The following is a 25,152-nucleotide window of genomic DNA, read 5'->3' as shown; positions in this document are numbered from 1 at the left end:
CAGGCTGGGACTATAGTGAATGTTCGGATTGGCTCTTACAAATTGCCGCGTTAATTCGATACGCTCCCGACGTAAAGAGCCGCGAGCGCCAGATGTATTTAGCTGTTCTTGCCGGCACACACCGGACCGAACGTGAACATGCGCAGCGCGCACACATACACATGTACACACACACACATAAGCCGACTAACTCTTTAATTAGCGTCTGAGAGCGGCGTCTCGATCGTCATCGACAAACGAGCAACAAAATAAAAAAAAATGGTGATCGACACAAAATAAAAGAATGCTCGCGGAACGGCGATCCCAACCGTGAAACAATTCGGTTAATGTCAGCTTTGATGACTGATTTCTCGCGCGCATCCTCTCACCTCGGTGCGCGCAAATGCGCAAGAGGTGGGAGATGTGAAAATTGTAAACCAGCTCACCGGTTTCCAGGTCCACGGTGTAAGGGAGTCCAGCCCACGGGTCGTCCTCTTGCGACTCTGTTTCTTTGGCGTCATCCTGGAAATCAAGTTCTTCGATGAAAAATATCGATCGCACGGAGAGGCGCTTTTTTCGCTAATCTAATATTTTCGCAAGTGGGAATTACTCGAGCAAACTAGCCCGCGAATGGCGAAAAGAAAAACAGTTAAATCACGCGATTCGTCCCGTCAAGAATAGACATTTCATCCATCATATTAATTCTAATTAATCAGTTGACAATGATGCATGTGCGAGCGCGCGGGCGCGCGTATATTACCGCAACGAGGAGCCAGTAAATTATCTAGAAAATTAGGTTGAAAGAGTGGCGCGAGGTGTAGCGAGGCGCTGACCGTAATTAACGACGCTCTCGCGTCTAAGAGGTGTCAAACGGGATGACCTGACGCGAAGCGTGGCTCTTTCTCTCGGAAAGAGAGAGAGAGAGAGAGAAGTAGAGGGAGAGTGGATCGATACCGGCTCGATCACGAAACGTAATTCCAACAAAGACGATCACCGGCAGTTCGCGGTGCCGACGAATTCGAGACGAAGCTCGCGCAACAATGGCTGAACTCAATCGAACGCCATTCGAGTCGGCCAAGGCCGATCCTTATGGAGACGTCATAATCAAGCGAACGACCCTACCGCCGATGGGAAAAAGGGCCCAAGGGCGCGCGTATGCCCCGGGCCATAGGTCGCCCGTAGCGGCGTTACATGCGAGCTGCAGTGAAATGAGTTTAATGAAAACAGTATTGTACGCGATCATTAATCACGGCGGGTCTCTGATAGTGGCCATCCACACAACCACCGGCCTTCTATCTATCCCGCTCCACCAGAATCCGCTTCTCTCCTCCTCTCTCCTCCCTGCCGTTCTCTCCCTCATCGACCCCTCTCGAATCTTTCATCCCCCTCTGCCTACGCTCTACGGTCACTTTTTCATTCCGGCGATATGATGTATCGTTGTTGAGTGGTGCGTTACGCCGCGCGGTTATGAATACGAAATTCAATTTATCCCGGCGCCCTAAAATCGAACTCGCTGCGAAACGAAAACGAGCACTTGGCTGTGAATTATTGAAGATACGTCATGAATCGAGAAATGTCGCTTATCTGCGCTAGGTAGCAGACATTTTACGACTCCGCGATAGCGCAGAAATGTTGTTATCATAATACGAAGCGATTTCACACATTTCTCTTTTTTTTTTTAATCTTCATTTGTTCTCTCCCTCGTATCTGCGATTGGAGGCGCGATCCTGAGACGCGTTCTATGTAATATTCCATCAAGAAAGTTGGAAAATTGCTGTGCAATTAATAAAACCGGTCCTAAAATATTTCTGAAGAGTCACGGCCACGTATAGCCGCGTGCCTTATTTTGGGCCCACGACGTCATCTCTTTCGACTCTCGAAGGAAACGTCGGTTCTGCTCGACGACGCAGCCCTCGATGCGACAATGGGGGTCCTGTCAGCGATACGGACTTGCATGGCTGGCATAGCTCTCAATTAAGGTTTACGAACTGTTACGACTGTCTGCCCCGATCATCCGCCTTACAAGGACCAGCATGGATAGAAGGCATAATTCAAATCAGCCTCGATCGCCACGAGTAAATACGAATTCAATATGGTACCGCCGATCGTCGGTGATGTGGCGCGAGTCACGCTGCCTCGAATCGCGTGTAAGCCGATACGTTTCGCATATTGCGAGCGCTTCATTGTTCCAGGCACATTTATTTATATATTTATCATGTATTTGGCATGTATTACGCGAATAAAGGGGAGGAAAATGGTAGTAGAAAATTAAGAGAAAACTTATCAGGTATCGCATCGTGTCGAGTCTGCTCGAAATAATTACAGACTTGAGATAATTACGAGTCAGCCGGGCGCGGAAAGTCCGACAGAGAGTCATATGAGAAAGGAGAATCGGAAGAAGATCGGATCCGACAATTGGACAATGGCGACGAGAAAGTTGCTGGCTGTACGGCAAGACGCGGAGCGAGTGGCGGAGAAGAATTTTATCGGAAGATGTACACGTTGAGGAAAACGCGGTAACCCCGATCGTCACATCGTGCGTCCGCCATTTTGCTCCAAAATTTCAGCCGACAGAAACAATCGGGACAAAAGAAGGAAGCCAAACCCACTTCGGCTGGCCGGGCGCGTTTTCAATTTCCAGGACCATCAATACGTCCCTCGGAATCCCCCTCCCAGAGTGCTCCAATCTCTCTGGCTACCGAGGTCCCCTCTCACTCTCTCTCTCTCTCTCTCTCCTCTCATCCGCTGTCTTTTTCTCTCCGCGAGAACCGCCTCGTGAATCGACAACGTTCCTTCTCTCTCTCTTCCTTTTTGGCCTCGTCCCTCTTCCGCTCTGATAGGTCCGTCGATGGCGCCCCTCGTACCGAAGGGGATGCTGCGTACATCTATCATTTTACCCAGACCCCGCCGGCTTCACGGATACATCGCAGGAACAAATGAACGCTAGCCATTTTGATGGTTTTATGAATACGCTCGGCGAAGGATGGACGGACGGGGCGAGAGGACCCCGTTGTTTTCGTCGAGATCCTCCTCTTCGTCCTCCTCTTCCTTCGTCCTCCTCTTCCTCCTCCTCCCACGTCGCGCAGATCGCGCGATCCCATCCTCTTCTCACCGCGCGATATCCACCCAACCAAGCCCCCGTCCTCGCCCTTCTGGCACCGAGACGGAGTCGCCCTAATGGAGCCCGTCGTCGTCTAGGAGAACTCGCTTCATTCGAATCGCGTCGGTGGATTAAAAATTCGCGTCAGTCACGACAGCTCGAGAAAGCGACCTCCTACGTTCCGAGAGTAAGGTGCCTGCCTCGCGGCGATTTATCTTGCGCGATACGCATCCGCGTTGAAACAACCTAACGGTGTGAGCAAGGTTCCCCGAGTGGAAACCGATCGGGCTTTGCGTTACGATTGTTGCAGACACTCTCGGAATAATTACGAATCATCGGGTGCCGATGATACGCCTAACGACACGCGCGATCCAACGATACGCACCGAGAGAGCATCGGGAGTGTCTCTCCGCGCGGACTGCAGGTCGATCCGAGTATCGAGTCAAATATTTATACAATGACGTTGCTAGGATCTTTGCCCCGCGTAATTGATGACACGCGTATGCAGGCGAGACTACGGGGGAATTGTAATAGAAATTTGCGCATAATGTAACCGCCAATTGTTTCCCCGTTGCTCTTCTCAACGTAATTGTGCCTTTCGCGCTTGAAATCGCTCTAACGGCGCTGATATTTTTTCGCGCGCGGATGAATAACAAATGACACGTATGTGAGAAATCGACAAATAGAAGCGCGAAACAAACCGCCGACGAGTACGGGAGAATTTGTTGTCTTCGCGACCATTGCTTTCCATCCTGAATAGCTCGATCGAACTTCCTCTTTCCTACTTTCTAGATTGACGTTCCTCTAAACGCTTCCATAATTCATTCCCGTTTCGCAGCGAGACGGAGTCGCTCTAATGGAGCCTGTCGCCACGACGTGCACCGATCATTTAAATCTCGGCTCTGGATTAAAAATTTCTGCCAGTCACGGCGGCTTGAGATAATTGTACAACAGGAACATGCAATGTGCTTTACAGCAATTCACCTGCCTAGCTTCTTCCTAGCGACATCAACGTCGTGTTCCCGACACGTTGACAAATATTCTACGTTGCAAAATCTTTGAAGAGTGTTTCATTACACATTTGACCTTGACTTTACACTATGCTTATAATCTTGCCAGATTTTGCCGCGACAAATGATTTCGGTGTCTGTCTGAATTGTCGTCCGTCGATCGAAAGGAGATCAAGAGTGGAGTAGGCAGACCGAAAAGATGGCGGAGCATTTGACGCAATAGATTTTCAGTTTTGCGTAATTTATCCGTTGTTCTCTGCAATTTATCCGGCTTTGCGAACTAACAATGATCATTCGCGGCGATTAGGATATACTGCGAATACGCGGTATCGTGAACTAATCGATCTCACCGAAATTACGTCGGTTTCGGGGCCGAATAAAAAGCGACATGTGACTGTACAAGTACGCGCGCGCGGTCCAATTTTCTCATTATTGCTTCTGACAACGCCATGCCGTTTCTCAGTTGCTGCCTGTCTTTAGTTAAAACAATTCTGCGGCGGGACGTTGGAACAATGCTTGTCAATAATCCATCGCAATGCGAGACAGAGAGGAAGAGAAGGAGACTCGATCGAGAGACTGGACCCCTCTTTGTTCTCAGCTGTTCGCGGACCGTGTCTCGTATCGATGTGTCGGCTTTCGATCGAGATCGAGGGTCTTCCCCGTATTATTGGGCCCTCGAAGGCGGCGGCGAGCCCTCACAAAGGTGGAACCCGCTGGAACAATGCGATCTTCGTGGAGGAAGAGGCCGGGAGACGGAGCGGCGCATAGCGACGTCGGGAAAGAAATAAAGAAAGAAGGAAGGAACACCGACTACCGAAGGTCGTGAGAAGAAGAGAGAAGAAGCGAAGAAGCCAGAGGACGAAGGGAGGACGAGAGACCAAGAGGGAGGACGAAGAACGTCGAGAAGTCTGATGGGCTACCCGCCCAGAACGTCGATGCAGCGTCATTGTCGGTGACCATCGTATGGATGAGCTCTCGTAGACTCGAATCTCTCCGATACTTAAACGCACCTCGCGTCCATCCACCGAAACGCGCCGAGCGGAGGAAAGTCGTCGCTATCGAAAAACACCTCACACGAGAAGAATCGACTGGAATCCAATCAACGGGAGAACCCGCGTTCTTCACGGACCGGAGCTGGGGACTGGTACATTCTAGTGACTGGTAAAGCGGAACAACATCGTCCCGATACATTTCACCGCGGATGACAATCAAGCTCTATCAATTAAAAATCGCTCGTCCTGTTATGCAAGCGACAGCAAGAGAGAAATGGGCAGAGCGAGAAGGAAAGAACGTATGTGTATGTGTGAGATTATAAAATGAATTATCAAATAATTACAAAACTAACTATAGATGTTTAAAGTAATAAAGATTGATTGACTGAGTTAAATAAAATGTTATTATTTTTTTATAACGATGAAATCATTAAGGTATCACGGAATGTTCTCGACCTCTACTAAAATCTTTTGAATATTATTTTAAGCGACAGCAGATAATATATCGAACAGATGATCTCTCTCTTCTACGTAAACAAAATTACGTTATGGTGTTTAATTGATAAATACCACGAGAGAAGACACCACGAAAAGAACCATTCCTGTCGCTCCACGCGAACGTGTCTCTTCGTGGGCCATCAGACATCATGCATCGTGAGACAAAGTGACCGCTATCTTAGTCTGTGCGTACAACTTGGACAGACAAGATCAATGCCTGATACCAACAGGGATTGGAATATCGACCGAGATCATATCCGAGGACGCGTGGGCCGGTTCCTAATCTCTCTTCGGGTCTGTCGAGGAGGACCGCCAGGGGCTGGGGCCAGCTTAATGTCTCCGTCGAGATAGTTCATCCACGGGCGATTATGAACGTGGGAGCCACGCGATAAATAGCAAGGGTAAGACAGCGCAAGGAAATTTCCCGAAGAGAGGGACGAAGGTGAGATGGAGCACGGAGATGCGAATGTTGACGTTCCCAAATGGGCGCAACCCCCTGCGAATGAGCTTTATGCACTTCGCGCGGGATGCTCCACGAAAAGATTGTAAGAAGATAACCACCCCGACGATCGAATTCCATCGTTAGCCGGGCAAATGGTGTCATCTTCATTTTGTGCCGTGCCGTCGACTTTGCACGAGTCGATACGAATCTATCGGCACAAATTGTTCCCTGTTTATGCCCCCTTCTATCAGCACGTCAAACGGCTACCATTGTACCGTCTCGAGACGCATTCCGGCGTGCGCTATTCTCGAATCGAGTCAGCAAATTGATTCCTGATGACGGCTAAGGGGTACGGACGAAGAGAACGGATAACGTCCTCTTAAGTATTCTCCGACGTATGCGTGCGTGTGTGTGTGTGTGTGTGTGTGTGTGTGTGTACAAATGCCCGGAAACCAAATCTGGAAGTCTCTCTCTCGCGTCGCGCGGAGAATGCCGCTTCCTATTCGCACAACCAACCCAATTGGCCGATGATTACCGAGAGGCAGAACGGAAAACGCGCGATGTCGCGAGCTATTCTTCAGCAGCGCGCGCAGGTGCACGCGCGCGCGGAGCTTTCTATCTTCGATAATCGCCCGGGGGACACAGGAAGACGTCAATGGGCCCGTTGGCACACGGAGAAACGAAGATTTAAATTAAGTCCGAGGAAGCGGACGCTTCCTCCTAACGCGTGAAAGCAGAAAGCGCGACGCAATCTCGATAAACAATTGTTTATTAATCGCCGCGCGATTGGACGGTCGCGAGCATGAGTGAAATCGCGCGCCCGCGTAAGCTTATGAATAATGTCGCGGGGAACGACACACGGCTGACGCGAAATTGGAACGGCACGGCGTATTTTATTAGTCCCATGTGTGCATCAAAAGAAAGAAAGAAATGGACGAGTTTTCACATACCTTCTGATTGGTGGCGTTAATAGCTTCCAAGGCTTTCAGCTTCTCGATCTCATCCGCTGATTCTTTCTCCGACGTGGACGGCTTTTTGGCCGGTGCCGCCGGCTCCACCAACGTGAATCCTAGATCCACATCCTGCTTCCAGAGCACCTCGATCAGGTCCATATCCTGAAAGGAAACAAACGCCCATACATAGGTGCGACATTATTGGCGTGAAATGAAGATCGCGCGTAATCGATTCAATTTATTACCTATTCCTCAGTACATATCTCACTTTCACGATAATTGAACGGTAATAATGGTCTCTATTATTTCGTGACATTGTAGTCGAAAGTGGTTCTTTTAGACAGAAGATATACATTGCAGAACTCCTCTTTTTATTATCTGTTCGTATATGATCGAAAGAACGAGCTACATGCGGGTTGCACTTTAAATGCAAATCGAAGAGATGCAAATATACGGGCGCAGGCTTTTTCGTCGTCTTCTATGTCGACGTTTAATTCTCTCGTAATTAAACTTACACCAACCTTTTAGTCTCATATTTGCGTCTCTCTAACCATGTAAAACGGCACATGTTCCTTCCGCGTATTACCTTATAAGATAAACTTCTGTCAAGTCAGACTCGATGAAACGGAACAGATGCCTTAAAAATATTGAAATATATACGCACGTCGAAGTCTCTCGTTTAACTTTTGCCGTTAGATCGCAATAGAGATCATCTTAAAAGATCTTAAAATCAATTTGATCGACCGATGTCCGCCGATCCGTTACCCAGTTTTACAAAGCCATCGCGACTTTAATTTGATATTTTGCATAAAGTAATCGCAATGTGTCGCTACCAACCTGCCTCTTCCTCCCTCCCTCTCTCTCTCCTAAAAGTCTCACGATTAATATCCGTTGCTTCCACAACGGAGTGCCCCGCGCGCGGCTCTCCTTCGTTTATGTTTATTTTACATAAGTTAATAACATCTGGCCTCGATCGCCGTTCAGGACCAGTCTCGATCTTCGAGATTCATTTTTGTTGCGTCTCGGATGTCCCTCGCAGGGAGTCCCATCGACGAGTGTGTACAAAAGTGCATGATTAATGATGGCCGAGTATCGATGCATCTCGAAATGGAGGAGATCGAAGAAAGGACCCGGGAGAAGGGACCAATCACATGACGGGGCACAATCCTCAGGGCAGCTGCCCCATGGGTTTTAATCGAGTCAATTTCGCCGAGTTCGTACTGAGCCTCGTTAACCAATCTACGGATTTTCCTCGCTAATCTGAAGCCCACCGTACTCGCCGCGCTATATGAAATGATTAACATGTTCTGGGAGAGAAGAGGCCAACTTGTACGCATCGGCTTTCGTAAGTACCGTGAGAAAACTATTGATCGTAAAAAGAAACGTCAATTACCACATTTCCGACAATGGCACGGACGATTCACTTTTCCGGGCAACTGTTTAGGTAATTCTTCTAGGGCTTGTATTTAGGAAGATTTTGTATTATATGAATTTATTGCATCATTGTGTGCGTTTGAGGAGACGATTGTCTCCTTACAAATAAATCCAGAGCGCCTTACAAATAAAGCATTTATCTATCTTTGGTAAATTCTCTCTCTCTCTCTCTCTCTCTCTCTCTCTCTCTCTCTCTGTCGGTATGATACAGAGGATCATTCTTGTTGCGCAAATTATAACGTTACGACTGAAGTGGGAATGCAGCAATAGCACGATGAATTTAAATTACTTCTGTTCTCACTCTAGCAGACCCTAACGTTAAGTACACTTACCGCCAATACACCAACAACGGTCTTGCGTCTTGACAAGCGTAGAAAAGAAGCGAGCGAGCGAGCGAGCGCGCGCGCGCGCGCGCTATCTCCAACGAGCAGAAAATCGAGTAATTTAGTATGAACAGAAATTGTGCCTTTATCGAGAACGTACCAGCATCGGCTTACACGAGCATCGCCTACTCATCGTTCACCACGTTTCCCCGTTCACCGATAAACCGGCGCCAGAGCGTAACGCTCGGCCGAACCGCCATGTTTGCGGATTAAGTGGCTAGCGGGACATACGGCCGGGTTCTGCGTCTTCGGCCGAACGATAGACCTTTCCGCGCGTGGTATTTCCGCGTCAATTACAGCCGGCGGACACGTGTTTAGGGCTCCCGACTATTTTCTATTGTATTCATCACTCGTTACCGCGTTCTCACGTGGTAGCAACGATGCGCCGATACTTGAAACTGTAGCAATAGTTTTCGCTTCGTCAGCCATGCACGTAGGTTAAACGGCTTGATTCTTGTCGAAGCGTCGGCGAGACAGGAAACTCCGCCGTATTCACAACGTGGCACCTGAGTGCGACGAACGAGGAAGCCGCGACTCTCCTAACGATTCTTTCCCCTTCCTTTTTGTTTTTTGAAAACGCTGCGAGAAGGGAACGAGGCTCTTCGCGTAATGCCTGAATAGACAATTGAATCAGGAAGCGATTAGATTTGATTCCTGCGCACTGGACAACGCGTGCCAACTCGATCGCGGCCTTCTGTTCAAGTGTCTCGAAATAGTCCCTTCGTCGTGCAGAATAGCTTTCCCTATTTTCTTTTTCCAGAGGTCGACGGACGGGAATTGCGCACCCTAAGGAGAGAGAGCTGAGAAACCTGCTACGAAGGGATTAAGATGCCACCGAGAAATGGTCATCGAGAAATACGTTGAGACGTTATAAAAGTTCACAAAATGTGAGTGCAATTTTGCCTTTTCTCAAACTTGGCACAATATCTATAGTTGAGAATTTTTCAACATCTAATTCTGGCTATTTTTATTGTTTTGGTTTTTAAATATGAATATTTGAACATTTATTATAAAAATATATAAGGTGGATTAGAAAAATGGATTTAAGACTGTTCAAGTACACAAATTATCTTAAAATCAAAACTGGGAAAAATTTGTAACTCTAAAAAGTTTGACTTTTTTATCTGCGTTTACTAAATATATTTTATTCCGTAAAATGAGTATTATCTACCTCAAAAGTCTTGAACCCTTCTTTTTGCATATCATATGTGTATATATATGTCGAATATATATGTATATATAAACTTTTAACATAGAACATGTTAACATAGATTTAAAAACCAAAACAAGAAAAATGTTAACAAGAGTTAAGTATTAATGCTGTCAGCGTCTAGGCATTGATATTTTTACCTTAGCAGACAAACATTATTTGCGCGTTTATAAAAGAGCGACGAAGTGAAGAGAAAGTGGCGACGTGATTTTCCCGATCGCGAAATATCTCCGTCCGACCCACCCATTACCACGCCCGTGTTCCTAATTAATCAGGGACCCCGCGACTGCTTTTGTCGACGTTGCCCCAGCCGGCGAAAGACAAAGAGACCGCGGCGCGGCGCCATTAATCTCTCGCGGTATCGTTATCGGCGATCGCGAATTTGTACGCGCGCCGCCGCGCGGAGGGATGTAACGGATACGATTCCGTGCTGCGCTCGCGTTCGCGGGCGTAGCTTTGTAAATTACTTCGCCGACCGTGTAATTCGATGCGGCGAGAATCAAGAGAGAGAGAGAAAGAGAGAGAGAGAAAAAGAGAAAAGGAGAGAGAAAGAGGGAGAGAGAGAGAGGGGGGAGAGAAAGGGAGAAAGAGAGACTGAGCGAGCGAGAGAAGGAGAGACGCGGCAGGCAGAGGGAGAGACACGGCGTGGGTGTGCATATGACGTCGGCCATGTTGGAGAGACACAGCGGGATATCCGCCGCGCCCACAGCTGGGCTCCGCGGCGCGAACGCCGAGTTATCTCTCGCTCGACCCACGTTTTATGCGGCGCAGCGCCGCGCCGCGCCGCGATGCACCGCGCTGCACCGCGCGGCGCGATGCACTCGCCCGGGGCCCGATATCGACGCCCTCGATTTCTATTCGATTTACGCGGCGGGTTGGACTCGAGGTCCTGAAAAGAACCGTGACTGCCCGGCGACTATCCGCTTGGGACGACCTCCATGAGGTGACGGTCTATCGCTATCGCGGATCGCGTGCGGAAAGTTTATGCGCGAGATAAAAGGGAAAGTACATGGAGTCTCGTCTGATAATCTGCAAGGTAACATTTGTCACGTCTATCCTCGGTGCATTACATTAGTTACGTAATTCTGATCCGTATCGTACTTTACGATACGTATTTTCGTCTATATAATTAAGAAGTCTAGATCAGTACGTGTGTGTGTGTGTGTTATCAGCGTTTATGCGATCTCTAAGAACTTATAGTTGGCTGACATTGGGGCATTCGAATGATGGACATCCGGGAATCCCGAGAGTCCAAGGAGAGTCGCGGATGAGACGTCCCGGTCGAAGAAACCCGGTGAGATCGAGCTGGCGCAAAACGAGCATGCAAAAGCGGAAAGGTGTATCTGAGGATCAGTAATTACACGAGGTGGACTGGTAATGGCCGACCATCGTTTATCTAGCATCGCTCGTCTCTCCGATTGAATCGGATATGTCGCGGATAGGTTTCGAGAAGCCGCGGCGGGCGAAACGTCGAACGTCGTCAATCGTATCTGGTGCGAGTTATCTCGGGGAAAAGCGATTGTTTCCGCGTTCGGCGATAGCAGGTGCCACGCTCCCGTTACTCCTTCGGATTCTCGAGCGCGGCAAATACCGATCCTCGCGAGCGAGGTATTCGATTATTTTATCGTTTTACGGAAAAAAGAATTTGGTTGGGTCAATGTTTGCTGAAATATGAACAAACCGGGGTTCCGATTATCAGAATTCTGTTCGAATTAACAAGATTCTGGCTAACTTCAACAGTTGCAAATTCTGCTTAACCAAAAATCTTGCAGAAGTCTGGCAACTACAAGCGGAATTTCTGCTTCGTTCGTATTTCATCAGACGTTCGATTAATCCAACCAAATCTTTTTCTACATGCACATTGACACGTTCAACTCTGTATGTAATTGCACACACGGACACGTCCCGACTTCTTTCCTTAAACTTCGCGCTAATAATAAGTAGAGCTTGACGGGATTTCGCGTTGCTCGTATCCCTAAAAAAAAACACCGCAATTAAAGTAAAATAAACTGTCGCTGAGAACGGATAATTAAGCGTGTCTGAATGTACAATCTGTCTGTTTCGCTGTTTGGCCAATCATGGCAACGGCTAAGAGCGTCGGCAAAAAATATCGCCACCGAATTGGCGTAATGAGGGACACAATGATCTATAATCACGCGCGCGCGGGTGCAGGCGGCTCTTCACGGAGCTTTCTTCGTCAAACAAAACCGCTGTCGTCGAAACGTGACGGTGCGGCTTTCTGCTTTTCGTGCGAGCCGGTGCACTTGTCCTAATCCGCGCACGCTCCTCTTCCGAAACTGTTCGAGCGATCAACGGCATTGCTGTCAATTGTTTTCTTATTTTGTTTGGATCTTTTTAGCCTGGGCACGTTCGTAAGTCGCCTGTTTTTTCATTTCTTCAAATTATACGTTCCGCACTGCTCAATTATCGCAATTGTAAAATAAAAAGGATCTGCTTCTTGAAAAGTTCGTCGACCCGCAACCACGTGCGCGTATATAACAGACAAAATAATATAAAAACTAAATCAGTAGTTTTACATGGCTATTAATTAATCGGTCGTTACAATAATCCGTTACACAGAGCAACGTGAAAATTAATAATACGACTAATATGCGAGTTTTTATGAATTGATTTGCCATCACAGTCTTTGGCTTCCTACCTGTGGCATTCGTGCATTGAATACTTCGCAGAACCCAGGGTGCTCGTGGACAGTGTACCTGTCAGGACGTACCTGACTGTGAACGAGAAATAAGCCTAATGATGGCTCTACCGTTAGGTTGACTAAGTATTATCCTCAATTTTCACACCACCCTTTTGCTCCCGCGGCACAACGTACCGGCACATTGTCAATTTCTTCCTAGAGAAGAGGAATGTTCTGCATATTCCTTTTTCAGCTGCACACATGTTAAAACTAATGCTAGAACAATGTCACATAACAATGTGCATTAAGTAGTTTACCTGTTTTGCCTTGCTCGCATCGTCGCTTAAAGATTTTTCTGGGACAACACAAAGATCTTTAGAGAGAAACTCAAAAAATGCAATCGCTTTCTGTGAATGAATAGTCTCGTCTGCGAGCTTACACTACTGTGAACGACATGCCAATCATATATTCTTTACGAGGAACGGGAAGGACCCTTGTCGTCCTATTCGTAAACAAATGATCGGTCGGCAGTTGGGAATGATCATCGACGAATTCTATGACGGATGATCTTTCACATCCCGTCCCAAATTCATAAATTTCATAGTATTTGTGTATTAGTAAGTGGACACTTTGCGGTCAACTTTGCGAGATGGACACTAAACACTGATGGCACCCTAGGGACTCTGCTCCCTTTCTTTCCTCAATTGTGAAACGATTGCAGAAATTTTTACCCTAACATATGTTTCCCATTTCCTTCGTTAATCTAACGAAATTCGAAACAAATTGCCGAAACGAAACGAGAGGAATTATATGACACGTAAAAGATGAATCAGATATAGAAAAACGAATCGAAAAATCTCCCGGGCTTTTTTAATCGAAGAAGCAATCTCGCCTGTAAGATCATTCATCTCGCGTGCAAAATAAACAATAAAACAATGCTCTCCATACACTTTTCTCTCGGAATAACTTAATTTTCGCCTGTCAAAAGTGGCTTGTTCTGCTTTCTATAGCTCTCAGTTATTATATTACGAATTCGCGCCTCGAGCGGATATCAATACTTGGTATCGATTGAAACATAAATCTCAATCGGATAAATAAAATTGTCGATCCTCGTCTTTTAAATTACGAAGTAGGCGCAAAGGATAAAACATTAATTTCCTGGTTTTAATTAGTGCGTTGTGCATGCAGCCGCACAGTAATGGCGGCCGAGCCTTCGGTCAAGGCGGGGATAAAGGGGAGGCGAGGCTAAAGGGGAATTTGATTAATGATCCTGTAGGACCTGGGATGGGGGGAGAGGGAGGAAGCGTATCCTAGGGGACGCCTGTCTTGCCGCGAAGCAACGATCGGTCTACCAAAACGTAACTCGAATGTACACAGCCGATATTTTCGGACGTATAAAATACTAGTTAGATGTGACAAAAATTCTTCCATCTTCTGAATTACTAGGAAAAACATCGTTTTCGTTAAGATAATTACCTTCCAATTGGATCGCGAAGAATCTGTCGAAAGAAGAATCCAGAGCTGATCAACAATTGCGCGATTCCGTCAAATTAAGTGCATTCAGTTTACAATGTTTACAATGCAAAAAAATTATTAGCCAACGCACGATGTAACGAGATGTAGCGTGCAACTGAAAGAACTAGAGAAGCGGGAAAATTTAATTAAGTTTAATTACAGAGGAAGTTCTCCGGCGCAAGGGTGAAACTTAACATCAGTCATCGGGAAGCCCTGTTGTTGGAGGACTTTCCGAAAGGGAGAGTTGACTTCGGAATTAACCGGCAAGGAATCGCAATCTGCTTTCTCCGGCGATCAATGTTACATTCCATATCGAAGTGGCAACGGTTAGCACCTTCGGCGACGCGCGAGCAAATATTTATTTGGCCGAATAGTCCAAAGCAAGCATACCGGTCGCGCGATATACGCGTTCCGCCGACACCAAAGGAAACTACTTCATGCGTCACTACCCCCTTCCGCTGCTAATGAAAGAAAAGACAACAACAAAAACGTATTATATGGTAGAATGAGAGCGAGTTGTCACGAAAGAGCGGGCGCACTTGTTTGATTGACAAATCAACTGTTTGCAATCAGCCGAAAACAGCCAGAAACATTCGTAATAATATCCTTTCAAATGTCACAGCTACTCAATGGGTTAATGGTAAATATCCTCGGTAACTTAATCGCGGCCTTTTGAAACATTTTTCATCGCGTTAATTACATGGGCTGATTGGAATTTTACTGGCAAACCAGTCAGACTACTCCTCACGAGTGTATACTACACCGCTAACTTATCTTCTATCTGATTTCGATAAGAAAAACGGTCTAAATGTAAATCGAAGCAAATCATGACGGCGACGACATATGTAGATCACCGAATGCGACTCACACGTATGATAAAGTGCAGCGAATTTTCGCGAAACTACCTCTCCCACAGACGTTCCGTCCACTCCAAATCCACCCCTCTCTGTAATTAAACGTATTTTTGCAATAACGTGAAACATGTAACGAAGAGAAATTTTAGTGCGTTTCGCGTGCCTCGACTGTCACTAATACGCGCGCGCGGCCCGAAACCCATTATCGCAGTGCCTTGTGTGAACTAACGAATAATAAATCGCGCCCCATCGCGACTTTGGCGCTCGCGTGAGCACTGAAATGCGATCATTTGCATCATAATCGAGACCACCGCAGCCACGTTATTTTCTTCTTTCGCGCGAAACGGAAAAAAGAAACGAACGCTCGCGAACGTAAGATCCGAGAGGCAGGGCTGGGTGGAAAGAAGAGGAAGGCCGCGGGGGTGGGAGGGAGAGGGGGCAGCATGAAAAATAGTTCCGGCGCTATCGGTGCAGCCAAAGCACCCCCTATCTCGTGTCCCATCGACGTATCATCAATGTAATTCGTATAATGTATCCACGCAACTCCGACCGGGGAGTCCGGCAGAGCTGTGGAGGAGGAAGAAGAGGAGGAGGTGGAGGAGGAGAAGGCGAAGGAGGAGCAGCAGAGGGACGAGGGGCGATCGGGGGGACTGCGATGGGAGGAAGGGAGACGCGTATTTATGTTGTGGAATATATCGCGGAGGTACCAGTCGCCGGCAGAAGGGGGGAAGAAGAGAGGAGATGGGAACGGGGTGGAGGGGGAGGGGGGGATCGGTGCGTGTACAAAGAGAACGCCGACAGTGCCCTCACGATCGTTCACCCCGACAGGGGCGTACACTCTCCCTCCTCAACCCCGTAGCCGCGATCATGCGGCTGCGGCACGATGCCAAGCCCGCGCGTCGTATTTTGCATTCGCCGCTTTTTGCGCGCGTACTCCAAAAAGAGAGCACACGGCACTCGCCGGCTGCTGCGTGTGCGCGTATCGGCCGCGATATTCGGCGCGGACACGAGCGCGGAGGCGAAGGCAAAAACTCTAAGAGCCAAGAGGGAGGGGGGAATGGGGGAATTAAAAGGGTCAAAAAGGAGGCGGGCAGGCCTCTCCGCAGGCTAGGATACGCGATTCTTAGCGCGTGTTCGGCGCGAAAGCGGCTCCTCGAGCGGGCGCACACGGGAGAGCGCGTGCTCCGAAATGAGCGCGGCGATATCGACTCGGTCCGCGAAACTCATAACCTCATGCCCGATGATGATTTTATCGCGCGTATCGTGCCGTATTCCGGCGGGCTGGCCGACATCTCGTGGACACGCGCGATAATGAAATTTCGGCGAAATTCTGCGATCGCACATCACGTAAGTTGTTATATATCTTGCCGGAGCTCATGGAAATTAATTTACTATATTGACATCGATCGATATTCAGTCGACACGTTCCACGCCCAAGACGGAGCTGTTGAAAATACGCTTCTTTTATTTTCTTTTTCCACATACGAGTGGAAAGAAACATGCGTATCGCGAGCCGTGCGCGATAGAGTCAACACAGATGCGAAATTAATAAACGTGGCCGCGCGTTAAGCTCAGATTAGAAAAACGTCATTTGTCAAAAGCGATTCGAGATAAATCGTCTTTTGAGATTAATAGGAAAACTCGTTAGGTATGCGTAACTTGTCTACGTGTATCGCGCGCACAATTATGACACGTGATCCATTATAAAATGTTGCGTAATGCTCCTTATCACGCGCCTGGACGAGAATATATGACACTTTCGCGCACTATTAGATAATAACGCCAGCGGCGCGTCAACATTGTGTGACGTTGCTGCACTGTCCTGATTTATTAACTCGTAATCCGTTTGCGCAAAAAGCAAAAAACCCCTTTGAACGTGTTTTTAGAGTGTATAATTAGGAAAAAAATCTAAATATACAATGTTAAACTGCTTGCACTTAATGCGATCTGTTTTTACCCGTGACGCACGTGAAGGTACTTGCGAATATACTTAATGAATCATTAGTGAGTAGTCAGTCATCATGATTATTATGATTCGAAGTGTCATTTGCTGATCTTACTGCGCGAAGAATCGACTATAAATTGTCCTGTAAGAGTACACGAACTAACGGCCTCGTATCGTTGCGCACAGAGTCGCATTAAGGAGTTTATTCACCAGGTATGTATTTTGAGGGCGCCTAAAGGGGTGTATTTTCAGTGACGCGTCAAGGGAACTACTCGTAAATTCTTTATTTATCGAATGAAATTACGTTTTTATATATTTATTTCACTAGCTAATCAATAAGTGTTAATTTGAAACTGATTTTATTGTATTACCTTGCCACGTCTCACTCAATATAATTCTAGCGTAAGACAGCAGTTCTCTCGCCCACAATCGACCATTGCGATGTAGTGAATACTATTCCTTCTTTTATGCCGCGTTTCATATGTAAGTTTTATATGTACAATATTATATTCATATGTAAGTTTTATATGTACAAAATTGCGATATTCAATACGATATCCGGACAAATTGCGAAACTGTAAGCACGAGTGCGTTTCGTCGCGACGAATGTTACGTGAAATTTTCGTACAATTTTAAGCACTTTGGCACTAAAGTGAATAAACTCCTTGAGTATTTCGATCCGCCATATTATCGGCGAGTATACGCTCTTCCTCTCGTCCAAGTTTCGCGTCGACGAGACAAACGGGATTCGAGGATGATCTAAGAAGAAGAGGACGAAGAAGGAGAAGAACGCCCAGCCTAGACTAGTTTGAAGAAGATCATTTATCACATGCGTATCCTTGCGCGATCCAGACGCGACCGACCTTTCGTTCTACTAGAAAAATCCTTATCTTCATCCCCCGGGAGCTTTTCCTGCGCGCGTGCCTTATCCGCCATGCGCGGTATAAACCGAAGAAAGAGCGGAACCAATCTCGGTCATCGTCGCAAGAACATGAGGCGAAGCATTTTCTTTTTGCTCCCGCCCGCCCCTTTCGTTCCAGCGCGGCCATTGAATCAACATGTGCTCGTTCATTTTCTCCTTGCATTTTCTCGGCCGCGTTGGATTCGTTTCCCGAGCGATAATTGCTATTATCGGCCGCGCGCGAACTGAACTAGTTTGTTATCGCGAATCGACGGTACCGACCGGTCGTCAAGCGACAGATCGGAAAAAATGGCCGGAAGCTTTATGAAAACTGGAAGATCGATGGAGCTCGCGTGCTACTCTTCGTTGCTTCGCGATCGACATTCCCGTCTATTTCAACGTTGAGCCGATCGAGTCAGTCGGCAGACGCGTCGAACGGAACCCGCTTCGCCTTCCAATTTAATGGCATAACAAACATAAATAAAGTCACTTAATTACGCTGGGAGAATAGCGCGAGAGCGGGCAAGAAACCACGTATCGAACTTCGCCGCATAGTGCAATTACTGTGCGACTTTTGCGAATATATTTACGGTTTATCGTGGCGAAGTGAAAAAGCTAAACGCCTTCGAGCGCGACTCATAAATGGCGATCAATTAAACGCGTTACTAAAGCGTCTTCCTCATTCCGTGTATCCCCGGATAACCTGGCCGGCGAAGTCAAGATTATCTCAACACAAAAATACGCCTTGAATGAGCACCTCGACATGAGACTTACAATCGCGCGCTCTCTTAAACTATCGTTTAAACATATCTTTTCACAAGTACAAGATTACGATAATTGTTCGGCAATTTGCATCTCCAAACAGCATCGTTTCTATCATTGCATTGTACTTCATAACAGTGCGTGAGCGCACAACGTCGTTTATAACTCACGATAATTTGCTTCCAACGGATAGACATATTTACATTTCACCGTTTGCCCTGGACTTTGCTTTGGTTTTCAAACAATGATCGTCACGCTTCGATACGATGCAACCGCAGAACAATTTCTCCGCTAAAAGGCGCACTTGATTTGCTATGTAGGCTGGAGAAAAATGGCGTCCGCGCGGCTAACCCGAGACGGTGGCGATGGGTCCTGAATTTTTTCGAGATACCGCGCGATTGGTTCGAACCTTATAATTACGCTCGGAAGGAAACCGGTCTTGAGCCTGGCGATTTCACGATGAACGCCTTCACTCAGACGCAGTCGCCATTAATGCAAATAAGGTCCCACAAGGCGCGATCGGAACTAATCACTGGATTTGAAGGATCACCTTGAACGCTTTTCCCTGCTGCCGATAATCGTTTGATGTTTACGCGAACCTTGCGTCTATTTTGCACAGTTATTAGAACGCAATATTTCCTTTACACATGGAACATTAACGCGGCGAGAAATTATCCCGCCGTAAATCCGAACTCTCGCGTCTGAAGATTATTATAACATTAAAAAAGAACTCTAATTGCAAAGTGCTATTTTTTTAATCCCGTATTTTTTAAGCAAAAACTTTTACCAAAAGAATGCTTTTATCCTAACAAAGCGAATTCTGTTAATCGGAAGTCTACTAAATATTATCCTAACTTTCTGTTTTTCTATTTGAACCAAGAAAAATGTTTATTTGAAGCAAAAAATTTTCTTACTACAGAAAATTTCTATAAAGAACAATAAGACCGTAGGTAAAACACAAAATTGCTCGGATTTTAATGGTATTTTGCTAAGAATATTTCTTCACAGAAGAATCTTATTGTGACTATATAAGAGTGAAATCTTCGAAGATACAGACGATTTCGCCAAGAATGAGATTATATCTTTTTCAGCGAATTGTACCTGTATTATCTTTCAAATCTCGCATTTTTTAAAACGCAAGTTCCGCACACGTGATGAATATCTCGGGAAGATACGCGAGTAATGATCGCTGTAAACTTTTATCTTCATCGGACGATTACTACAATTGCACATGATAGCTCATGTTCCTCCGGTCCACAACAGAGCCTTTCGGGAAATACTCTCAAAGTTATAACGTCGGCAGATGGCACCAACTTTGACCAACCGTACGCCACGGTTTCTGTGAGAATCATTCGAACCTACAACTGCAGTCTATGCGGTGCGCGTTCGTATGGAGAAAATGCAATTCACGATGTAATCTCCGGGGAACGGGCATCGATCACACGGTGATCTTCTCCGACGTCAAAATATTTTCAAAGACGGTCCGCGCGCGACGGGAGCCTCTGGAAATCGTTCGATCCAACGGAATCGCGCTTTGAGCCGCGAGGCCTATCTCCCCGGGGTGAGAACCGCGAGAAAAAAAAAAAAGGTTAAAGAATGCCCTTCTCGGGGAAGATATCGTCGTTCTCGACGCCCGTGACGTTCATTTCGATACAGATTTCATGAAGCGGAAGAGACTCTCATACCAGCATCTACACGCCGTTGCAATGTTCTCTCGCGTGTATCGTCTGTGCCTTTCAAAGCGACAAGCTAATTACTAATCGAGAGGAAAGATGCAGCAAGTATGAGGCACAAAGTCGATCGGTAGAATCGATGTGAAATAAAGTACGACGAGAGATTGCACACATGTCGGTATCAATAATAGCCGCACTGGCAATGGACGCTGCTCGTTTGCACCGTGAAATTGTACTGCGAAACTGATCAATCGATTATAAAACACTCACAAGAATATGCAAAGGTGTCGAGATGTTGCAGAAAATAAGCAAGACCGGGTAATACAAGTGGAAATTGATTGTCCGAGAACTGCATAATATGCAGACGTGATCTGCGCGTGGCTCGATTTCTGCGGTTCTTTCGCGATGTGAATTGCAGATTACGTTACTGAGATGATAGATCAAAAAAGACAATCAATGTCCATGCAAGATGTCGATTGTAAAATCGACATTGTATCCACAAACGAACCAAGAAATGGAGCATGTAATGCCCCGGAAAATTCAAGCAAACGTTTTATTCTTTTCAGTGGAAATGGAGAGAAGAAATAATGCACAAATATTACACACGGAGGGAATTTTGTTTTAGCAAAAATTACTATAGAATTTTGTAACGGATAATAGATCAATATTCTGTCGTAACCGACTATCCGACTTCATCTCATACGTGCTACTTATATTTTAGGAAGCGAAATGTGCTATTAAAAAATTAGTTGTATTTCTAACGAAATTTACTATATTTTTTAGCAAAGTGGGTTCTTTTGACAGTCTATTCGTGGACTGTTAAAAATATAGTAAAACTGGGAAGAATTTATACAAAAAGAATAATATTCTCCCTGTGTACGAACTCACCACGAATTATGGAATTCCGAGACACTCCATACCTCAATAATGCCATGAGAATGACCTAGTTGCTGGTCACTAGTGAGCTCTTATGTGTTTTTTCTACCTATTCGACAATGCATCCAATAATTTATTTAGTAATCTTTCGAAAATCACTGTTCCGGCTTCGGTACGCAACTAAAAAGCGCTCCTTTCCGTCGAGGACTTGACTTTCGCCCCCTTCGCGGGCACGGAGTTCATCAAGAACGCACCTGCAGCCAAGGTGGTTGGCTTTTTATCCGGCGCGGGGGTACATAGAAAAGGCACAGAGTCGGGAAAGGGCTGAAGAGACGCTTGACAAATGAAGAGGACGGCATCCCTTTGAATCCGACGGCTATGAAAGGAGCGTCCGACACGAATCGAGCGAACATCGTGGCGGCAACGTACACTTTGTTTAGCACAGAACGCATAGCGCCGATTATACATATAAAAAAAAGAGAGAAGAAGAGAAAGAAAAGAAAGGAAAAAAAATGTTAACGAGCCGGATGCGGTCGACGGCAGGAAGGTTAAGGCGAGTCTCGAATCCGGAGCCCGGAGAGCTCGATAGGTCGACAGGTCGAAGCAATCGGACGGATGGACGGGCGGACAAACGGACAGACGGACGGCCGATCGGCGGAAAGAGACACCGCTGCGTCAGCCCGATAAAATCTTGGATATCGCGATGTGTGTATCATTACGCGACGCACGAGTGTGCTTTTACGCGACGCTGTCTCCGTGGCCGTCACGATAATTACCGGACGATCATTGCCAGTGTCTCTAGCGTTAATGAGCCGGTAAAAAGACTCATCGCTGTCTTGCGCGCGTCGTTCACGTTTCTGCGCTCGAATGTGTCCGGTCTCTACGCGGCGGAAGTCCGTGATCGCGAATACGCGAGGAACATGTTGCTGCACGTCCGTCGAGGGACATCGCGAGAGTGATGAGAGAGGCACACTCGAAAGAATTTTGTGTTGGTCCAGGTAGGATTCTAAACGCCGCAGTTAAAATTTATCGTTTACTGTTTACTGTACACAGAGAGAACGATTTGGTTGAATCAAATAAACGCTTCTTTGGAATAGTCCAAACGAATTTTTCGATTGATCGAACAAAATTTTGTTTGAAGCAACAAAAATATTTATTTGCGGCTTAGTTCCAAAGAAATATTTTTGTTGCGTCAACCAAATAATTCGTTTGGACTATTCCAAAGAAACATTTATTTGAATCAATAAATCGTTCTCTCTGTATATCTGCTGAAGAATTATCTGCGGCAATTCGCAGCAGCGGCGTCCTAACGATATCTGCAGGCAAATTTAGGTCCCGCTACCAAATATTAATCTGACCTTAATCTGGGTGGGCGCCACAGAGAGACTTTCTTGCTAAATTTTACAAACAGTGCAGATATCAATTCCGTCTCTATGTCGTTTGTATTGATTAAATGCGCAACATACAGAATCGTCGGAACATTTTTGGACACTGTCCCGATACATTGAAACATGTCAATATCCGCTATTGTAGTGTGCTGCGATAGACAAAATACATTTGCATGTACATTCTGCAACTTTTCCAAAATAAGCGGGATGACTTTTAACATCCGGCATATGATCCACTGACACGTTTCGGTGTCTCGGATGGATGGTGTCCAGAAGATTTTCGATGGCACCGTATACGACATCGCAGTGTCTGCTAATCATTTATCCATTTTAAGTAATTTTTTGTATCTAGATAATTTTCGTCATGTGACTGCAAGACCTTTTTTTGAGTGCAGACAGTCGTTAAAGTTTGGAAATTGACCAGCGAGACTGTTTGCCGCAGTTCGGATTTGGAATCGACGTTCTGAGTAAAATTTGGCAGTGGTTTCTCTCTCTCTCTTTCGAATTCATAGTATTCGGCGCCAGAGACATTCGACCGAGACTAGACCGAGATTTTGTGCTTTGCAGTGGTATTTTCCGGATTACGAGATTCCCCGGGAATGGAGCACGAATTGCGCGGAAACATCGACGCGAATAAACGCAGAGGGGCGATTTGTATTCTTTCCTGAGATGGGGGTTTACACGCGGGAGAGATAAATATACGACGATTCGATTGCACCCTGCCACTACGTTCCTGCCTTTCTCCGCGCACGGTGCTTTCACATGGACCTCCACCTAGCATCATTAGTCATTGCGGCAACATTTCTCCGAGCCTTTCCGAAAGGGGACACACAAAACTATTCTGCCCACTTGCTCTGCGGTAGGAAACGACGGAGGTGTTTATAGTAATCTTGGCGAGCCGCCTAAGGTGTCCCGTAGTTACGACCATTTTTCAATTATTTCGGTATTTGTTGCGGGGCTTCTCAGGAAAATGAACGATCGACTCGTCAAGCCTTTGTATACTACGTTTGTCCGCATAAGTTCACCTTCCGACAAAAAAACGCGGCTATCTTTCGTCAGTCAACCTATGAATTCCAAAGAAGCTATACCTATTTTCAACTATTGAAAATGTATACTTTAGAAATTGATATAAAACGATGAATATTTTCATTTTTTGGAAATGTACAAAACGACGACCTTGAAAATTTGAAGGAGAAAAATGAAAGAAGTCAGATGCGGGAACTAAGTGTCGCAGTCCGAAGAATTAAGGTGAAAGTATCAATGTCCATACTCGTACCTAATCTTGGATATCCTTATTGTTTTGTTTAAATACGAATATTTCCAACATAAAATGTGCATACATATATTGAATATATGTATATACAGGTTGAAAGTCAATGACTATTACCACTTGGAATATTTTTAAAGTAAAAAACAAAGTCGACTTTCAGAACCTTGAAGTTGCTCTACTTGGAAGAAAAAGCAACTTATAGTGGTAATGCTTTTTTCCTGAGTAACTTCGAAGATCTCTGAGAAGATTATCTTTGTTTCTTGCTTCGAAGATGCTTCAGGTGGCAATAATTACTGGTTCACCTTGTATGCACACATTCTATGTTGAAAGTTCAAATATTTAAGGGCAAAAACAATAAGAAAGTTCAGGATTAAGCACCTGTTTGAAAATTGATAGTTTTGCCTGAATGAATAATCTAGTTGTCGACGAAAAGACTGTCTCAGGTAAAACATAGCGATAGCAATTACAACGAGGAAGACACGCGACGGGAGATATATGTGACGCGTACAAACAATTGCTAGAGGAACGATACAAAGTAAACACACTACGAACGAGACTCTAATTGAATATTAACCTATTCGGCATTTCATCTTGATTCCCAGCGAGACGTATCTCGTAAGATCGCAACGATTTATTGGCAACTGCCGGTTTCTGTTGTCGGACAACGAGACATTATGGAAAACAGTCGCTATTATCGATACCGCATGCATGTAAATAAGATTATCGCGGCACGACGTCGATGAGATGTATGTGCGCGCGAGGGCATCGTAAGTTTTCAACGTCCACGTGGAGAACGGGGCCTGACACATTGACAAGAGCGCGATACGAGACCACCTTCGCTACAGCCGAGATGTGTATCTCGTCTCGTCTGTTATCTCGGGGCTACCACAATTTGTCAAGCCGAATCGGATTGATCTGAGAGGGGTGGGTCTGATCGACAGGCGGAGGGGGGACAATCCTCTGGCTGCTCCGACGTCTCCAAAGTCTCATCTTTGCCGAACGAAAGCGCATTTCGCAACAGAATCGACCTGCACGATCAAGTGTCGAGTTTTACCGCGCACCGGACACAGGTTGCCGCGGCAGTGGAAAAAATAGAGGAATGCAAATGCAGGAATCTGCATTAGCGTCTCGCGCAACTCTGCCGCCATCTGGAAACACTCGGACGAAGAGCGAGCGCGGAGGTTTCGGCGCGAGATATCGACTATTCGTAAATCAGCGAGAGGAACGCACTTGGAAGATAAAGCTGCACGTCGGAAGAGGAAAAGAGAGAGAGAGAGAGAGAGAGAGAGAGAGAGAGAGAGAGAGAGAGAGAGAGAGAGAGAGAGA

General features: G+C 46.2%; 1 protein-coding gene across 8 annotated transcripts in view; it reads right to left on the bottom strand.

The window, feature by feature from the left end:
* LOC116850035 (segmentation protein cap'n'collar) overlaps positions 1–25,152 on the bottom strand; it is a 122,311-nt gene that overhangs the window by 70,008 nt on the left and 27,151 nt on the right. For all 8 annotated transcript variants that reach the window (XM_032827821.1, XM_032827820.1, XM_032827819.1 and 5 more), the window contains 2 exons: positions 6,972–7,136; positions 426–501 (listed from right to left, as the gene is read on the bottom strand). In XM_032827821.1, coding sequence (XP_032683712.1) covers positions 426–501; positions 6,972–7,136 — 241 coding nt within the window. The remainder of the gene's footprint in view (positions 1–425; positions 502–6,971; positions 7,137–25,152) is intronic.

This window comes from Odontomachus brunneus, unplaced genomic scaffold (genome assembly GCF_010583005.1).
Source record: "Odontomachus brunneus isolate Ranch 3 - 2012 unplaced genomic scaffold, Obru_v1 Obru_scaffold_132, whole genome shotgun sequence".
NCBI lineage: Eukaryota > Metazoa > Arthropoda > Insecta > Hymenoptera > Formicidae > Odontomachus > Odontomachus brunneus.
This window is presented reverse-complemented; position numbering and strand designations above follow the sequence as displayed.